We start from the raw sequence: 17,944 nt of genomic DNA, 5'->3' as shown, positions 1-17,944 counted from the left end.
GCATAAGATGTTCCCGCTGATGAATCGTCAGAATCGGTTTCATCAGAGGACAACAGATCAAAGGGGTTCGATGTTATGGTAGAAGTGGTCACGGTCTTCTTCAGCATCTCAGCATAAGAACGCTTTGAACGCTCCTTAAGTGACCGCTTGATTTTATCTCTGCGCTGCATGTACACCGGGCATGTGGAGAGCTCATGCTGGTTTTCCCCACAGTGAATACATTTTTCAGCATTAACACTGCAAGAATCTTCCGCATGAGTCTCCCCACACTTGCTACATCGTGCCTTATTGCAGCAGTAGGCGGCTGTGTGGCCTAACTGCTTGCAATTGGTGCAATTCATAACACGGGGTACATACAATCGCACAGGCAGACGAACCCGGTCGATCGAGACGTGGCTAGGGAGTGCAGATCCAACAAACGTAACGCGAAACGAGTCTGACGGAGTGTAAACTTTTTTACCGCCGACGAGAGACATGGACCGCAATTGCTTACAATCCAAAATCTTCGCCTGTGTTTCGGTATTTTTGAAGCAACCGGTTGCGTTTTTTAGGATACACTCGACAGACAGACTCGAATCGGTTATGACACCGTCGATCTCCACGTCTCGTGCGGGTATGTAAACGCGATACTCGCGTGTGAAGAGCTCAGAGCAAGCTATAGCATTGGCCTGTGCCAGATCACTGACCACGACACGGAGCTTGTTAGGTCGGACCTTGGAAATTTCGGTCACGGCCTTGTACCCCTTCGTCAGGTCTTTAGAAATTTGCAGTATGTTTAATCGCTTTGAATTCACTCCTGCCTTTGGACGAAAATAAACAGTATAGCTGCCCTGTTGAGATCCGTCCGGGTAAAGCCTGGGGCGAGGGGGGACTGGAGAATGAACAGGGGAGGGTAACAGAAGGGTCAGGGTCAGGGGGGTTCGGGGATGGTGGCACGGGAGGCGAGGGATCTATATCCATCGCGCTAAATGTAGCGCACTAGCGCCGACAAGAACACGTACCTATTTACTTCTTCCTTCCAGCAGTGGTTGTCCGATCGTTCGAAGCTGCACCCAAAGCAGCCAGCAGCACCAGTACAGCAGCACCAATACAGCCAGCAGCAGTGAGCCGGGTGTGAGATCACTCAGCACAGCGCACGACTCGACTGTCAACTGATGGCCTTGAATTAGAAAGATCTATTCACTGTGCACAGATCAAAACTGCAGCTGGTATTTTGCACCAATACAGCCAAAGTTGCGAGCCGGGTACAGAACGTAGCGACACAACTCACAATCTAGTTGGCTTTTAGCGCGAATAATACACTCTTTTGTTTGGCTATTCGTACACACGGACCGGATTGTAATAGAACGACCACTTTGCACGTCCGTTTCTGTCGAGTGTTCGACGCGGAATGATTTATAACTGGTTGTATTTTTGGTAAACGTTGGAAAATTAGAAAAAAATTACGTAAGTTTCCCTTCAAAACAAAACTTGTTGGTCAAAAATCAGATTGAAATTGAGGCAGTTACAGGTATTCGAAGTTAAGCTTAAAATTGTGATTTTTAAACATAAAAAGCATTGAAATTGCCAGACACAGCAACATTCCAAGTGCTGCCAAAAAATTGGAATATCATCTGATTCTCATGAGATTTGGGGAAAAGAAATATATCACATACATTGACACACACACTGACACATACACACACTGACACTGACACACACACACGCACACACACTGACACATACACACACTGACACTGACACACACACACACACACACACACACACACACACACACACACACACACACACACACACACACACACACACGTATACACACACGCACACACACAAACGCGCGCGCGACACACGATCGCATACTTAGTTTCTAGTTTGAATAATTGGAAAAGGGTGTTTTTTTGCCTATGGTAAAAACACTGTGCAATGCCCAAGAATTGCTATTATCATTCCCTAATCCTAATACCACCTTCTACTGTGTAATGGTTGCTCACATTGATACTATAAAACTCACAATTTTATATTATCCCAAACACTGTCCATATTACCTCAATAGCTGGTCCATTTCACCCCAAACGATTTTTTTATGTCCGAAAATCACAATTTGAATTTCGTTAATTTTTCGTTCTTTTGACCTCAATATCATAATTTTTCGTGTAAAAACATATAAAACAGGTCAATATTACTATAATACATTACGTTCATGGGATAGAAAACTCAGGCTACGAAATAATTTTCTTAGCGGGTCCAAATTACCCCAAACTACCCTAATTCAATCAGTAACTACCAAAGCACAATGCAGCAACACACATTATAGTGTTAAAATTACCTCTATACGTCCTTAAAAGAAATTAGCATAAAAACAATAACTAGTAATTAATTGCGGTACAACTCGGAAATATGACATATATCCCATCAACTCCCTTGTCTTGAATACTATATTGTTACATCAATGGCATATGTTTGCCGAGGGTTTTACTATACTGCGCCAGTCAAAATGTCGATGCCGTGTGGGAGCAATACCCTCAAAGGCATTTTAGTACAAAGTTTATTTGCGAAATGTGCAATTCACCTTTTTGCATCTCACCATATATTAGACGTCACCAAGGATGCAGATTCAAATGAAAACCTCGAATGTGGGCTCGAAATCTGTATGTTTTGTGCCAATATTTTGACGAAACAGAGAGGCGTGTTGATTACATAGAAGGAGAGAGCGAGTGAGTCAACTCGACCGAGAGCCATAATTGATGATGCCCTGAGGGAGTATGCGCAAAAAAGGTACTTTTCGAAAGTGCATTTAGATACCTACCTTATTGAGTTGAATGCGTGTGCTAATGACTAGAGTACGCATAAATTAAAAGGGAAATGAAAGCTGCTTGTCATTTGACACGAAGAAGAAAAAACACGTATTTATTAAATGTAATCGTGCTAAAAGCATGTAGTCTTTGGTTATTGACGGATATGGAAAATATATTTATTGACACTTTTTTTACTTGTGTTATGAATGGCTTCTTCCAGCTGGTCTTGGGGTGCGATGCTGGCCTAGCAAGCCAGTCGTCGTAGGTTCTAGTCTCGGCTCGGGAGAGACTGTTGGTGTCAGTAGGATCGTAGCGCCAGCCCGCAATTGTCCTGTACATTAAACAGTTGGCTGCGAAGTCTGTGTAAAATAAACAGAAGGCAAAGTTCCGATACGGGATATAGCACCAAGGCTTTGCTTTGTTTATGAATGATACAAGTGTAACAATCGCTGCCAATATTTTCAAATGCGTAGCTCTTTTTATCGTTTTCTTCGATTTGCCGGATAATTGTAACAATTGGCGATTTTATCCTAGTTGGGTGTGAGTTATGTTTTCATTTGAGAAAAGGATGACTCTAGACATTAATGCTAAATTATCGAGTTCTCATCACATTTTTGAATTATTATCTTAATTCTAGTAATTCGTTGTCATAAAAAAAACAAAACAATAAAAAAAATATCAATTCAAATTAAACTTATAAAATTTAAAAAGGAATGCTCCCTTCAATCCTAGTTATTCCTGACTACGCCTATGTTATTAGTTACTAAACAGCGACCAAAATACAATAGGGGTCTTCACATCGAGCTCGTATTCGAATACCCAGCCGTAAACTGTGTATCTTCCATTACTCGTCAATGGAGGTGAGTATTTTTACGGCTGGGTATTTGTTTTCGAGCTCGACATGAATACCCATAATATATTAGTTGTATATAAACGGTGTGAGCGAGATGATTAGTCGCACAAGAAGTTGCTCCAATCTCTTGTATTCAAGTGGCTTAACATATTGATTTGTCTCTATTTAAATACTTGTAATTGAATCATGTCCAGACCAGCGTCATTAGTGCCAAAACGTAAATGAGCAAATAAAAATCAAAGTTCGGGCTTACAATTTCTCCATTTCAAATGTAGTTGAACGGAGCGCGCCTGCTGTATGGCAACGGTAGCACTACATATCACGCCATTAATTCAAACCTGGGTGACAAACGACGGACAGCCTCCAATGGTAGGCTCTTTTTTATGCGCTATCGGTCTCCATTGGTTTCTGTTTCTACGTTTGTCTTCTCGAAGTACGCCCAAGGTGATGATCAGGGTATCGATTGCACATACATGTGTAATATACCGACGACCACCACCGACCACTGAAGACCGCACATGAGTGACAGCGAGGGGCGACACAAACAAACATTAATTTAAATGTAAATTTATTCGCGAATATAAATGAATTTAAGTTCTAGGAAATTTTTCAATTAACTTTTTTGTCCGGTGGTAGATGGAGTCCACCATCGGCGTTAGTCGAACATACGATCACAGCTCCGTCACTGCATCGTGTTATGGTGATGGAGCTTTCCCCGGTGGCATAAAAGAGTTACTTCATCGGGTAGTGTATTAGTTAGACTGTTTCATGCTGGTTGACAAAAATTTCAAACGTCGCATTTCTTATCATAATATGTTTTGTCGGTGCTCATTGGAACTAGTTCGTCTTTTAATAATATATTAAAAAACAAATATTTTCAATTTCGTTTATCAAACAATTAAAATCGCTTTTTTAGTGTCTACCAAATCTTAGTGGGGATTAAACGCATAATCGAAGTAGTTTTCTCTTATGTAAGTAATCTTCTAATTCGAGTTTGTACATATAGTGAATATGTTAATATTGAACCACTCTATTCTCAACACGCTATGAATGGCGAGGTGAGTATCATTCCCAACAGTAGTACGCTGCTGAGAGACAAATAAATGTGGATGTTGCGGATTATCCCTGATGAACTGCCTAGCTTCTAAAACATGCAAGTTTCCATTTCTCGATTAGGTCCTCTAGTAGCATGTAGCTAGATCTACTGTCAGTCGCTCTCTTAATTAGAGCACCTTCGTTCCAGCTAGTTGTGACTAAAAATGCACACCTAATTGGATTGATGATAGAGACAGAAAAAGCAATTCAACTACTGTATCTCAATAAATCACGACGCGGGCTGTCGGGCTCAAACTGTATATGTTGTTGAAAAACAGGTTCATTACAGTATTCAGAAAATGCTTAGTATTGCGGAAAGTGGTATCCACTCCTAATGTTATGAAGTGTTGCATACATTATTTGAGAGTAAATAACTCTACAGGTCTGAGATGAAATATAATGTTCGGATATTATCAATACTATATATTAAATAAAAAGAAAAATAAACTATTCAAAATGAACAACATCTAGAGTTTTCACAATAAAGGCTTGATTATTGTTCTTTCTTATTTGATTGTACATAATTTGATTCGCAAATGAGTTACCCGGTGAAAAGTAAATCATCTGAAAACTTGTTTAACCTTCAACTTCAACTTTGAACGTTAAAAGCAAACGTTTCGATAAGTCTGTGAAATCGCTACAGTTTAGTTGAGGTCGGCTTGAAAATATCAACTTTAAGTAGTCAATTCCACTTAGCGAATAAGACATCGATAACTAAGAAATGAAGAATCATATTTATACACACGTATTGTAAAATTGCAAATTATATTACAAATACCTACTGATATTTAAAATTCAGAAGTAAGAATAAAGGTTAAATAATGACTTGCCCGACAGCAAGAAAATCAATATGAATTTCATAGCAAACGAGGCATTTTAACGCTACTCCGTCAAATCAGGAATCAGCAACACCGAAGACACAGATGGACCAAATGCTCGCACGATTCGTTGCGATGATTTAGTCATAGCCCTACGGCTATGAGATTGATGGCATTTCTTATGTATTGTACAGAACGGCACAGCTTAACCTTTTCGCGTATGCAAAACTATTGTGGTTACCAAGTTGCCGCCGTCGGTCGTTTCATGATCAAAGGTGATCGATAAGAAAAATCCACAATATTTTAGTTTCTCATGAAGTAAATTTTCTCACACGTTTACAATCCCTGCCGCTCTGTTCAACGACATTAAGTGCGGAGGTGCAATAGAGCATTAATTTTGGATTTGAATGGATCTGATCTGCAAATACATTGCGAAACATATTAATAATCAAATCAAACAACACTTAGCATTGCATGGATGCGAAGAGAGCCTGTACCTATAGGAAAAAACAAGAAAATATTTTGTTAACATATTAATTATTCTTATTATCCGTATACTATATTATTCAATGGTTATTCTACAATGGGGAATGTAAGACAGTGTATCACAAATCTAATCAAATATCTTCAAGAATTAGTTACCTGAAAGCCTGATCAGTAATTGGTCACATAAACCAGGATATTTCTCAGCAAAGAAACAATGTAGAAGGGTAGAATTTTGAATTTTGTAGGTTTTCAATGGACTCCAAGCGAAAATATAAAAAATTTCCGATTTGTCGAACTTTTTAACGTAGATCAACGTTTTCCTTTAGCCTACCACATATGAGGTATATTGAAAATCTATTACCGAAATTTATCCTTTTTTCAATGTTTATAAGTCTGTTTGCTTTCAACCGATTTCCTTTGTTCTTACTGTAATTGATTGGAAAATTATACATGCATCCATCCAAATGCACTTTTGTTGTTTTATTATACGAACTATTATACTATTGAGAATTGTCAAGCCATGTTGAAACGAAAATTACGTCCTTTGAGAATAGTCGGTAGTCGCACAAAAACTAATAACATTCTTTTGTTGGATGGTAGCGTAGAGGGTTTTTTTTTCCTGTACGGACTTCTTCACTGCGACCAGAATCGTTGATCTATTGTGGGATATGCTCGTGCGTCTGCTCTACCAAGACAATAATTTAATTTATCGAATTGGGTAAAAATTTCCTATCTTAGAAAAAAGCAAACTCAATGAAACTACCTGAAATTGAAAACCAGAACGATTTAAGCTGAAATTCTAAGATTTGAAATTGTTTGACATTAAACCGATCAAACTTATGCTAGGTTGGCTCATTATGGAAACTTAACCGATAATTTACAGTACTTAAAAGAACCTGTTTTGATCTAAATGAAACTTCTAACAAATAAGCGTCGGTCATTGATCGACTGTATTGTTCCTTGATGAATAAAGAATGGCTGGAGAAGTTTAAATCGCTGCCGTACAGTACATCTTCGATTAACACTCACTATACTGCCGCTCATGGCAAATCCGTCCCAATTGCATGTTTGTCAATTTTGAGTTTATTTATGGAATCAATTCCTTTTTATATCTACTTTCGATGAAACAAATATTTTTGAATACTTCGTTCTGAGGAACTATGAAAAAAAAAATAGCAAGTCGGTTTGTCCCATAGCAAAAGTGATCGCAAGTCGGTCCCATTGAAAAAATCTTCGCAATTTAACCCCACAGCCAATAATGATTATGAAAAATGTGATATTTACCACAACTTATGGTCTTCAGGTTTAGAATTGGATGTACCAAGTGATAATCGATAGGAGGTTTGATTGAATTTTACGCGTGCTACATCGTGTGGCTCTAGCTTATAGTACAATGTTTTTTTTAAGACAAAGTTTACACCAGTAGCTTCTTTCAGCTGTTGTTTGTTGACAGTGAACGCTTTAGGTGTATCACTGTATTGTTAGTTAAAGCACTCTTTAGTAAATGCTACTTTTCGTATTTCATGTAAAGACGTGGGCAAGAATTGTTCAACTATTGTCGTGAATTTCGTTTTGAAGAATTTGTCAGTCATATCAAATACTTCGGTACGCTACTTAGCTGTTTATTAACGGAGCAAACGTTTTCCTAAGCTATAGGTGTTCTTTCATATTTGCTTCCCCTGCTACGTGAAAGCTGTCCGCCGTCACGAACGTGTGACCGCTCTCAGGAAAATTTGGAACAAGTTCTTACACCTAAACTGATTTCGAATTTATCAGTAGTATCAAATGTAAAAACAAAATTTAATTTTATTTTGAGCGGCGCAGTTGGTACATTGTGTTATGCTTCTCACAAAAAACTTGTTCAATAAAGCACGAGAGAAGGTCATTTATGAATTGACCAGCGATGGATTCATTCCAAACGCAAGCTATAGCATCGCCATCGATTTGCAGTAGTTTGTTTTTCATCACCGGTCGTAGCTGGCTATGAGACTGACTTGCTATCATTCTGGCTACGTACCGTAAAAGTAATCGCATGTGCGTCCCAGTATATGATTTTCAACCAATTTTAATCAAATTCAGGTGTGTTTGCAAGTTTTATGATGCAAAAGTGTTAGATTGTCATTGCAGTACTAAATTTTATTGTTGGTCTTGATTGAAAAAGCATTTGAGTGCAAAATTTCACCTACAGCGTTACGATTTTTAATTGCTGTTTTCTCATCAGCACCAAAACGCAAATGGGACGGACTTGCTATGAGCGGCAGTATTGCTACCCACTCACGTGCTATAGCAATCTAAACAAACGAACGAATAAGAAATTTAATTCGATGACATGCGCTTTTAAAAGCGACCAATATTAACCACCACCAGCTTTCTGCTGCTTCAGAAAGAACCGTTCGCTTTACCAGCCAACGCACGAATGAGAAATTCAATTCGATGGCGTGCGCATGATACCGGTACAGTTTTGGAATGGAAATGTTCGAATGGTACCTTTTATATCTAGGTTTCGTCAGTTATTTGGAAAGAGGGAGGAGTTTAGAAGAATAGGAAATAGCAAGGAAAGTAAAACAACAACAACAACAACAACAACTAATCATTTACAAAGTCAGATCAGTTGTATCCGTTAGGATCGGCTATGCTTGAGAAGAGAGGTAGTGATTGGTGGCTCGGTATGATTTAGACAATCGAAGTTATTTACCAATTTTTCAACCGTAGATTTAATCGTAAAAATTTTTTTGATCGGTTGATGCCACAACCTCGATATTCTGAAAAGAAATGACTGATATATAAGCGCTCAAAACCTGACCACTTTTTCCTGGTTTGCCCTGGTTGAATTACTAGATTTTCAAATTCAGGTGCAGGTACTTCAGATGAGATAAACGTTAGTCCAACGTCAAAATTACATCTTGATCAGTTTATTTTCGAAAGAAAAAATTATGATGCCGTCTTCAGTCAGTAAAAATTATTCAGTAGTAAATTTGATTTTAGAAGACTCCAAATCAGCATCATAGTAAGTGCTCTGCTCTGCTCTTTAGACAGTATTTCATTCGACTCGATTGCATTTCAACTTAATTTTTGTTTATTGTTAAACAAATATGTCATATCACTAGTTTGCGAAACATTTTAGTTCAGCAGTATAAAGGTTATTATATATGCATTCGAAAACGACACTTTCTCGTTTCACCCTACTAAAATAACACAATCCATAAAAAACAGGGTGCTATGAATGACCGTGAGGCGTCCTAAAAAAATGCTATATTAAAGGTATCCAGCCCAGCGGCTTTAAATTAGTGGAAAGTTGGGTTCATTTTTGCGTTGGTCGAAAATTGACATTGCCAACCAGCGTTGCCGGTGCTATCAATGTTTTGACTGGCTGTCGTGCGTGCTAAAACGAGAAGCACACTTTTTTATTTGACAAGTCTCTAGTGTAAATTTGTATAGGTGTGAAGAAGCACGTTTGCCTTCGCCATGACAATGACAGCAGTCGCCAACCGTTGGGAACGGTTGGCGGCAAAAATAGAAATGATTCTATTTTTTGCAACATCAACAAGCGACGGTCGACCGCTGTGCTCTGATTGGTCGAAAAAGAACGGAGCGGTAGCGGTCGACCGCTGCAGCGGCTAGTCTGATACAGGCTTTACGGTACCCAAAATGTTGCTGCACAAAGTTGCCGAGCATAAATTAAAAGCTCTCTCAATGGTACTGGAATAAGTTGCTAATAGTCAGAATTAGATAATTTCAGTAAAGATTATCAAAAAAACGAATTTTTATATGCTAAGTTATAAAGACACGCATTGTTGGAAAATTAACCCAATTTGACCATTAAAAATATGTGAAATTGAATAAAACTAATACCAAAAACTGAATGTTCAATCTTATACAGTTTTCTAGGACGTATAAATACATCTGTGTATAAATATTAGGGTGGAGAATCGTTATATAGAAAAAAAAACGAAACTTGATAGCAGAAAACCAGAACCAAGTTTTTCTTGTTCTATTTGGGGCCGCATGGCGCATTGCATTTCAAATTTGTATGGAGATTTGTATGGAAAAAACTTTTTTTGCATTTTCCATTCTAAAGAGCTCAAAATGGCTCAAACCATAAGTTTCATGACTTCAAATGGTAGGTTTTTTGATGCCTAATAACTTGGCAGAAGACACTAAAGAGATAGGGTGTTCCAGAAAAAAAAATACTAGAGCTGTTCTAAGTTGATTATGTCGAATGTTTCAAATCATGTTTTCTGCCAACACTACCAGTGTACCGGCGTCAGTCAGATTTCCATCAGAACAAACCTCTGAAACACGTTGTAGATTCTACCTACGCCTAGAATATTGACCTAAATTTGATTGCTTGATCCAGCTGAGTGAGTGTATAAACTTGTTACCACAGGTTACTTCTGATGGGAATCCTACTAACGTCGGTACATTGGTAATGTTGGCAGAAAACAAGATTTTCTGCATTTAAATCGACATACTCAACTTTGAACAGCTATAGTTCTTTTTAGGGACATTCTAGCTCTTCAGTGTCTTCTGAAAAGTTGTTAGGCATCTAAAATACTATACTTTAACATACTGTGGTGCATTATTAGAGTATTATTGAGCTCTCTAGGAAGGTTAATACAAAAAAGTAGGTTTTCCCATATAAATTTTCATACAAATTTTAAAAGCAATACGCCAAATGGAAACAAAACCAATCGACTTCCGGTAAATTTAGGGTTGTTTGGGGCCCCAAAAAGAACCAAAAAACTTGGTTCTGGAAAATCGATCACTTTTCCCCACCCTAATAAATATACAATTATTATTTTCTTTATTCAAATTGCACAATGCAAATAATGACTAAATCACAATTGTTTGGACAAGCAATTTACAAAGCAAAGCAATTTGTATAGATTTCACAAACGTGCTGGTGTCGAAATTTGGTAAAATTCATAACGAGAACAACTTCTGGTTAGCCATTAATTATTTAATAATTGCACATATTCCACATAGCTTTATAAAAATCCTCAAATGTAAATTCAGAGTATTCCGGAGGCTCAAACGCCGCTCCTTCGTGTAACTTTTCTCGATCGATCCGAAGATTTTCGATATTTAATTAGCTGCGCTCCTGCTAGTGGTGGTCCGACGCAGATGAAACTATTAATCAATTATTTCAACGAAACTGTAGAAACTATTAATCCTTTAGAACGGTAGCTCCCCTGGAGGTCTGTCAACGTTTTACGTTCCTATACAGTCCCTGATGGGTCATCAACACGGTCACTTATAATTAAATAGGTATCTGCTCCACCGTTGCATACTAAAACGACACGCGCTTCAATCCACTATACATAAAGTTAGTAGAATCTTGTCATCGATCAGCAACAACGTGCTGACCATGGAATCTGGGGCGCATATTTTTCTATGCTGCCATCCACGATCAATGTCGTCCGCGACTAACCGAGCCGCCAAACTCTAACTATAGCTGCGTAATTGCCATATAGCAAGTCGACAGTGTAGCAGCACGGGACACGATGGGAAATTTGATTTATAGGATCGAGATTTGTCTAGCTCGGCCGCGGCAGGAATTCTCGACGCGAGGAGTCGATTTTCACGCTAAATAATGGTGTGCTTGCTGCTGCCGGTTTGCTTACTAGATGGGGATTGGATGCAACGATGATGCAATATGTTCATGATGGCGACCGTGGCCTGTCCTGTTTGCATGTTGAAATCGCACCTCAGCATCGAAATGCTGGTTCAAGCTGTTCAACGATGAACGGGACGCAAGGCGCAATCTGATTTCGTCTTTCACTGCAACTATTTTTTTTGTGTATAAGCTATTCAAGGGTCGTATAATAAACGAAAGACTTCGACGACAGCTATCGTGGGGTGAACTTTATTGGAACAAAGGTGCCCCCGGCAAGAGATAGTGATCATTTCATCGATTGAACAATTTGTTTAGCGTATTGTGGATAACTAAATTTTTACAATCGCACGTTAAATCGACTTAGATTGAAATATATATCTTTCCTACACGTTTTCGCCACGACAGGGAGAATGACTAATCTCTATTTTTATGAAATGTCTCTTGTAGAATATTCAGCACAGGGATTTTTTGAAAACACTCAAGAATTTATCTGTCGGTTATCAAATTATTTTTTTCCCACGGCTTCCGTTCCATCTCATAAAGTATTTTGATATTGTTCTGTTCACCTCCAGCATTGCCAGCAGCAAATCATTACACTAATCGACTATTTTCTATGAGCAAGAAGTCTCCATAGCTAACCTAACGTGCTCGAACTATTCACCCATCCCCACGATTCACAATCGCAGTTACTCACAGGTTTTGCAATCATATTTAAAAGCCGTCATAGCCGTTAAAATAGCCATAAATCTCGCCTTCGTATCTTAAGAGAAGACGTGAAGAATACATCGGATGTAATTGCATTGCTGCGATTTCCTTTATGGTTACCGAGCCGCAATGTGTAGAATATATTTAACGAATACGGCGGCGCATGACAAGCATGCACATTTGTTTCAAATTCAAGCGTAAAGAACGCAATTGATACATTTTTTTATTAAAAAGTTAGTAGGATAGTAGGAAGTAGGATTTTTTTATTACCATTACATTTGACTGACAAGTCAAAAGTACATTTCTTTGAAATTTCGAAAAAGTATTTTCGTGACAAACCGTTAGCAATCTTTACTACAGCATATTGAATTACACGCATATTGAATCAAAAGTACAAGTATTTAAATATTCTTTGTCTCTATCTTCCACAGGCGAAAAACCATACACCTGTCAGTGGCCAGAGTGCGAATGGCGTTTCGCGCGGTCCGATGAGCTTACGAGGCATTACCGCAAACACACAGGAGCCAAACCATTTAAATGCATCGTTTGTGAGAGAAGCTTTGCCCGTAGCGATCATCTGGCACTGCATATGAAACGGCACTTACCAAAAAACAAATGAAACATCTTCAAATCCTTCGTAACTAAACGCATTCGCTGCATCAGGCTTAAAGCGATTCCACTGCTGACCCACATCCAGGTCTCTCTAAGCTACTGCAAGTCCCAGTTCCATCGTTTTCAGGCAGTAGATACTAATGCTGTAATTATTCCTTGCATAGTTAAGAATTTTGTTTCGTTTTTCTGTTTGTTTTCAAATCACTTTGTTTGGTTCCCATAAATGAGGGTGAATTTAATGATTATTTTAACAATCGATTCAAAGAAACTGTCATCCTATTCTGTGCCGGTTAAGTACATAAAAGTCAATCTGGATCTCAAGTTGGTGACAATGTGTCGGCATCAAACAATTTCATATTTATAATCATTTGTGTACATTACCCAAGCATGAATCATAGCGGATAAAAAGAAAAAATAGAAATTTGGAAATTTCTGACCAAACGCTACGGTTCTAAGAGGCATCTTTGTTACTAAAATACAAATGGAGAAATACAAACAATAACGGAATTCTCACCTTGCTTCAAAAAACTGAACATCATTAACATAATTTACAAAGATGATTTTGTTGTTGAAACATGTCGAAGGAATTTTAACACTAAACTACATTTAGTGGGTGGAGCACATAAATTTTGAATGTGATGTTGGACAAGAAAAAAAAACAAGATAAATTTATATCGTCAAATGTTGCTGTTATATTTGCCAGCTATGTAAAAGCAGGTATTGATCCAAACAATGTTAGTCTATAGCGATTAAGTTTGGCGAAACTCTAACAAACAATTTTGAAAGAATCACCAGCTGCGGTATTTTTGTAACTATGCAATTTTGTTTTGTTTAATACGAAGTATCTTTTTGAACCAATGTTGTTGTTTTTACAACTTCATTTGATTTCACATTTCATTTTATTCACATTGCTATTTCATTCTTAAATCTTATGTAACGAAACTACAAAAATATCATCATCTGCAGCACTTTTCCATTGTTGACGGGTTGATATTTGTTGACACTCTTGAGTGAAAGTGAAAAAAGCATCCATAAACGTTATTTTTTACAATCCTTTCAGAGTTCTCCCTTCCCACCTTTTGCATGGAAGGTTACTGCCAAAACATCTCATTATATTTCATGCGATGGAAACAAGACAGCAAAATCAGTTTATTTCTTTTTACTATGCCTATGGAATATTTCACTTCCATGCAATGTTCATATACTCTTTCTTCGATCTTTCGTTATTCGTTAACGAAGATTGTCAAGTCATCGGTCAGTGTCAGTGAAAAGTGTTTCGGTGAGGTTCATTTTGGTTGAATGGAACGAAATAGTTATCGACGACAACAATGGACAAAAATATTACGCCACAAGAAACTGGCTCCGGAAGATCCACATAGATGTTTCTATAAGCAAAAGATGCCATTTTGTGCTATTGGTTTTTTTTTTTTGGAAAACGATTCATTTGTGAGAAGCTAAAAATGAAAAATGCTAAAAATGAAGAAGCTAAAAAAGAAAAATGCTATTTTGGGACGGTATTGATAACACAGTGAAACAAAAATTGACTTTTTTTCTGCCTTGGCTTCTATATATCATTTTTTTGTGCATTTTTATGCAAAACTGAATTTCCCCGAGTTTGAACATATTTCAACTTAAGGGGCAACAATGGCGCCATTTTGAATTTTTGAGAAACCGGTAATTTTTGTGGTTTTTTCGACGCCATTTTGTTTTGAGGCCAAATATCAAAATTCTAAGAGTTTGTACACATATAAGCATCTTTTTACCCATCTTTTGGAAAAAACAGATCTTAAATCGGACAAAAACTGAGTTCAAAACGGTGATTCTACGAAACCGGGTTTGGCATAGTTTCAGTATATTTTTCACAAAGCAAAATAATATCGATTATTTTTGAGCATTAATGGTAATTCGCTAATATCTTAAAGTGGTCGTCAAATTATATCTTATTCTGAGTAAAAAAGTCTCAGAAATCTAATGGTAGGTGTCTGTTCTACGTGAAATGTTCTTCGGCAAAGTTGTAGATATTAATTTTTCTTGAAAAAAATGTTCTACGAAAATAAAATTAAAAAAAATTCCAAAAAATCATAATTTTTTTTCCCGAATTACACCATGATCGGACCGATTGCATTGTTCAGGTAATCTTTTGTAGTTTTTATAAAAATAAAAAAGATTTAAAAAAGTGAGCTTTTTTTAATTTCTAACTTTTTTTCAAACATTCAATATATTTTTTAGAGTGTAGATTTTTTTCGGAAAGATGAAATTATTTATTGAAGTGTATATTTTTTTCGGAAAGATATTATTAAAAATTTAACAAATAGCACAAAATGACATCTTTTGCCTATAGAAACGTCTATGCAAAGTTTCAGACAAATCAAAAATGGTTGATTAAATTGGTTGCCCGTTTTTTGTGGAATTGCGCTGCAGATATTCTGCGTCACAGCAATTGTATCATCCATATTAAAAACGACGTGCCACCCCAGAAACAACCACCGCTTCTCCTGGTTTTGGCAAAATCTCAATCTGCAATTTTGGAAAATGAGGGAATAAAATGACACAGCCGCAACCAGAACACTTATCTGCTTGCAATCACATAGTTTTCCTTCATGCTAAGCAAAAACAAACCGGCATTAAAGAACAAAAACAGAGTAAACGAACGCTTGTGTTAAATGGGGATACATTTTAACCACTGTTCTCTTGGATTCACTCTTGCTTGAATCAGTTTTGACGTTTCGTTTTGATAACGCTTGCTGTTTGTTTTTCGTTTTCGCTTTGACGAAGGAACAGTAAAGATCAGTTGATTGGATTCGAACGAAAATCTAGTGAATCTGAAAGAGTGCTGCGATAGTTGGAAGTGAAAATTGAAAATGATTGGCTGTAATTTTCGAAGAATTTTGTTGGGGAGAATGAATTTTATCAGCACTAGTTGTATACACTAAGGTTGCTTTTTACGCGGTTTTTTTACGCGGGTTTTTTTTGCGGCTTTTTACGCGGATTCCGGAATTAACGCGGTTTTTTACACGGACTCCGGAATTTACGCGGTTTTTTTACGCGAATTCCGGAATTTACGCGGTATGTTTTGGGCGGATTTCGGTTTCTCTTCACTCAGATTGCATAATTAACGCAGGTTTTTTACGCGAATTCCGGAGTTTACGCGGGTTTTTTTACGTGGATTCCGGAATTTACGCGGTTTTTTTACGCGGCACGTATCCCCCGCGTAAAAAGCGACTTTAGTGTAATAAACTAGGAGCTGCAACTCTTTTTCGCATCACAATTGGGTTCTATAATGCATCAAGCTTTTGACAAAAACTGAGTTTGTTGCTTGGGTAGTGTTTGACGCATTTCCTTACTCGAATTTCCGTATTTAAAACAAAAGTATTCACCAGTCGTCATGACTAGTATTCGTTTTATAACATAATCATACAAGTAATATGGTGATATGCTATGGTAATAATTTATAAATTACGCATGTGTTGCCATATATAACTGGTAAAATGTTTTGATTTTAGAAATCCAAAGTTATTCATGACAAAACTATATGAAAATGGTATTTAATCTCTTGTTTAAATGGTAGTTATTCTAAAATTATTAAATTATATATTATATTCAGACAATCATCACCAATATAGCTAATTCCATACCGCAAGCAAAAGAATCTATGAAGAAGATTTACTTGCATACACATTATGTTCGGAATTGTTTTAAATTCATGAATGAAGAGTTATGTTTTTTGAAAGCCGCTTCGCAAAAGTCACTATCGTTCCTTTATTATAAAATACAATCTCACTATCTTCGATGTGTGGAACCAAACAAAAAAGCCATAGTTTTTTATGTTATGTATTGATTCACTTTTTAGTAAAACTATTCGATCTCACCTAAGATAGCCGCATATGTTTTTTCGTCCTCAAGTAATTGCCAATAGGTAAAACTATCATATGAGCTCACAAAATCGTTTATATTTACTAAATCAATCCAAATTATTTAAATAATAAAAAATCGATGTTACCACGTATCTACACCAATGCCTACTTGCCCTGGGCTGATTCCTGTGTTAATATCCCGCTCGGCAGTAAGTGTTGTAATGCACATTTACCTACATCATAAATCACGAGTTCATTAAAATAATTAATATATAAAACGTCGTGTTTTTAGTTGTCATTACTAATTAAAACAGCTCCAGAATGGAAACATTACTCGCCGCACCACACTATTAAGGTGTACTGATTTGCATGGAGAAAGTTACAAAATAGATTTATATTTCTACTTTTTTAGAATTGCCTTGCACAAACAATCTTCCGTACTTTTAATTAATTTGAGTATAGTTTTGTTGTTTAATTTTGTTCATCCATTTATTCATACTATTAAAACGTTCGGTATAATCTTTCGAAGTTATTCATTTTTGTGTTTCAAAGGCAAGCACTATAAACTTTCTAGAACAGTAATAACGATTTATTTGGTGTGATTTTAGTACAATGAACCATACTTTCGCCCGTGAGTTTACTGACTGTTCACAATAAATAAACGTAAAAATAAAATATGTTTTGTATATCTTTTTCACGCTGCGTTCAATAATAGTAATTTCTCGAAAAGTGTAAATAGATTTGAGTAAATGGATTTTAATGTGTAAGAAAAGACCCGTCGACTAGACATGTGTTTCCAAATATATGAATGTTTTAAAATGAAGTAACATTGTTTTATTATAGAGAAATAATTGAATACACTGAAAAGTGATCGTTCTTGCTTTCTTCTGTCCGAACCCGAAATACGAATATATTTCAACGATCTATTCATTAAAACTTGAATTATTATCAAACTTTCACTAACGACGGATTAATGAGAGCGGTGACATTATCAACAACTTACATCCGACTTGATTCTTAGGAATGTATATGGAAGAAATGAAATCATTCTCAATAAAATATTTTCAACTCGGGACATATCCTTTCGATCAGCTTTGATTTTGAAAATG

The 17,944-nt window shown here is 36.9% G+C and overlaps 1 protein-coding gene across 1 annotated transcript in view; it reads left to right on the top strand.

Moving 5' to 3' along the window:
- Positions 1 to 17,619, top strand: part of LOC129724545 (dendritic arbor reduction protein 1) — a 179,606-nt gene extending 161,987 nt beyond the window's left edge. Inside the window, exon 6 of the mRNA XM_055679532.1 lies at positions 12,801 to 17,619. Coding sequence (XP_055535507.1) covers positions 12,801 to 12,988 — 188 coding nt within the window. The 3' untranslated portion in view covers positions 12,989 to 17,619. The remainder of the gene's footprint in view (positions 1 to 12,800) is intronic.
- Positions 17,620 to 17,944: the final 325 nt, after the last annotated feature.

Source organism: Wyeomyia smithii, chromosome 2 (assembly GCF_029784165.1).
Source record: "Wyeomyia smithii strain HCP4-BCI-WySm-NY-G18 chromosome 2, ASM2978416v1, whole genome shotgun sequence".
Taxonomy (NCBI): Eukaryota; Metazoa; Arthropoda; class Insecta; order Diptera; family Culicidae; genus Wyeomyia; species Wyeomyia smithii.
This window is presented reverse-complemented; position numbering and strand designations above follow the sequence as displayed.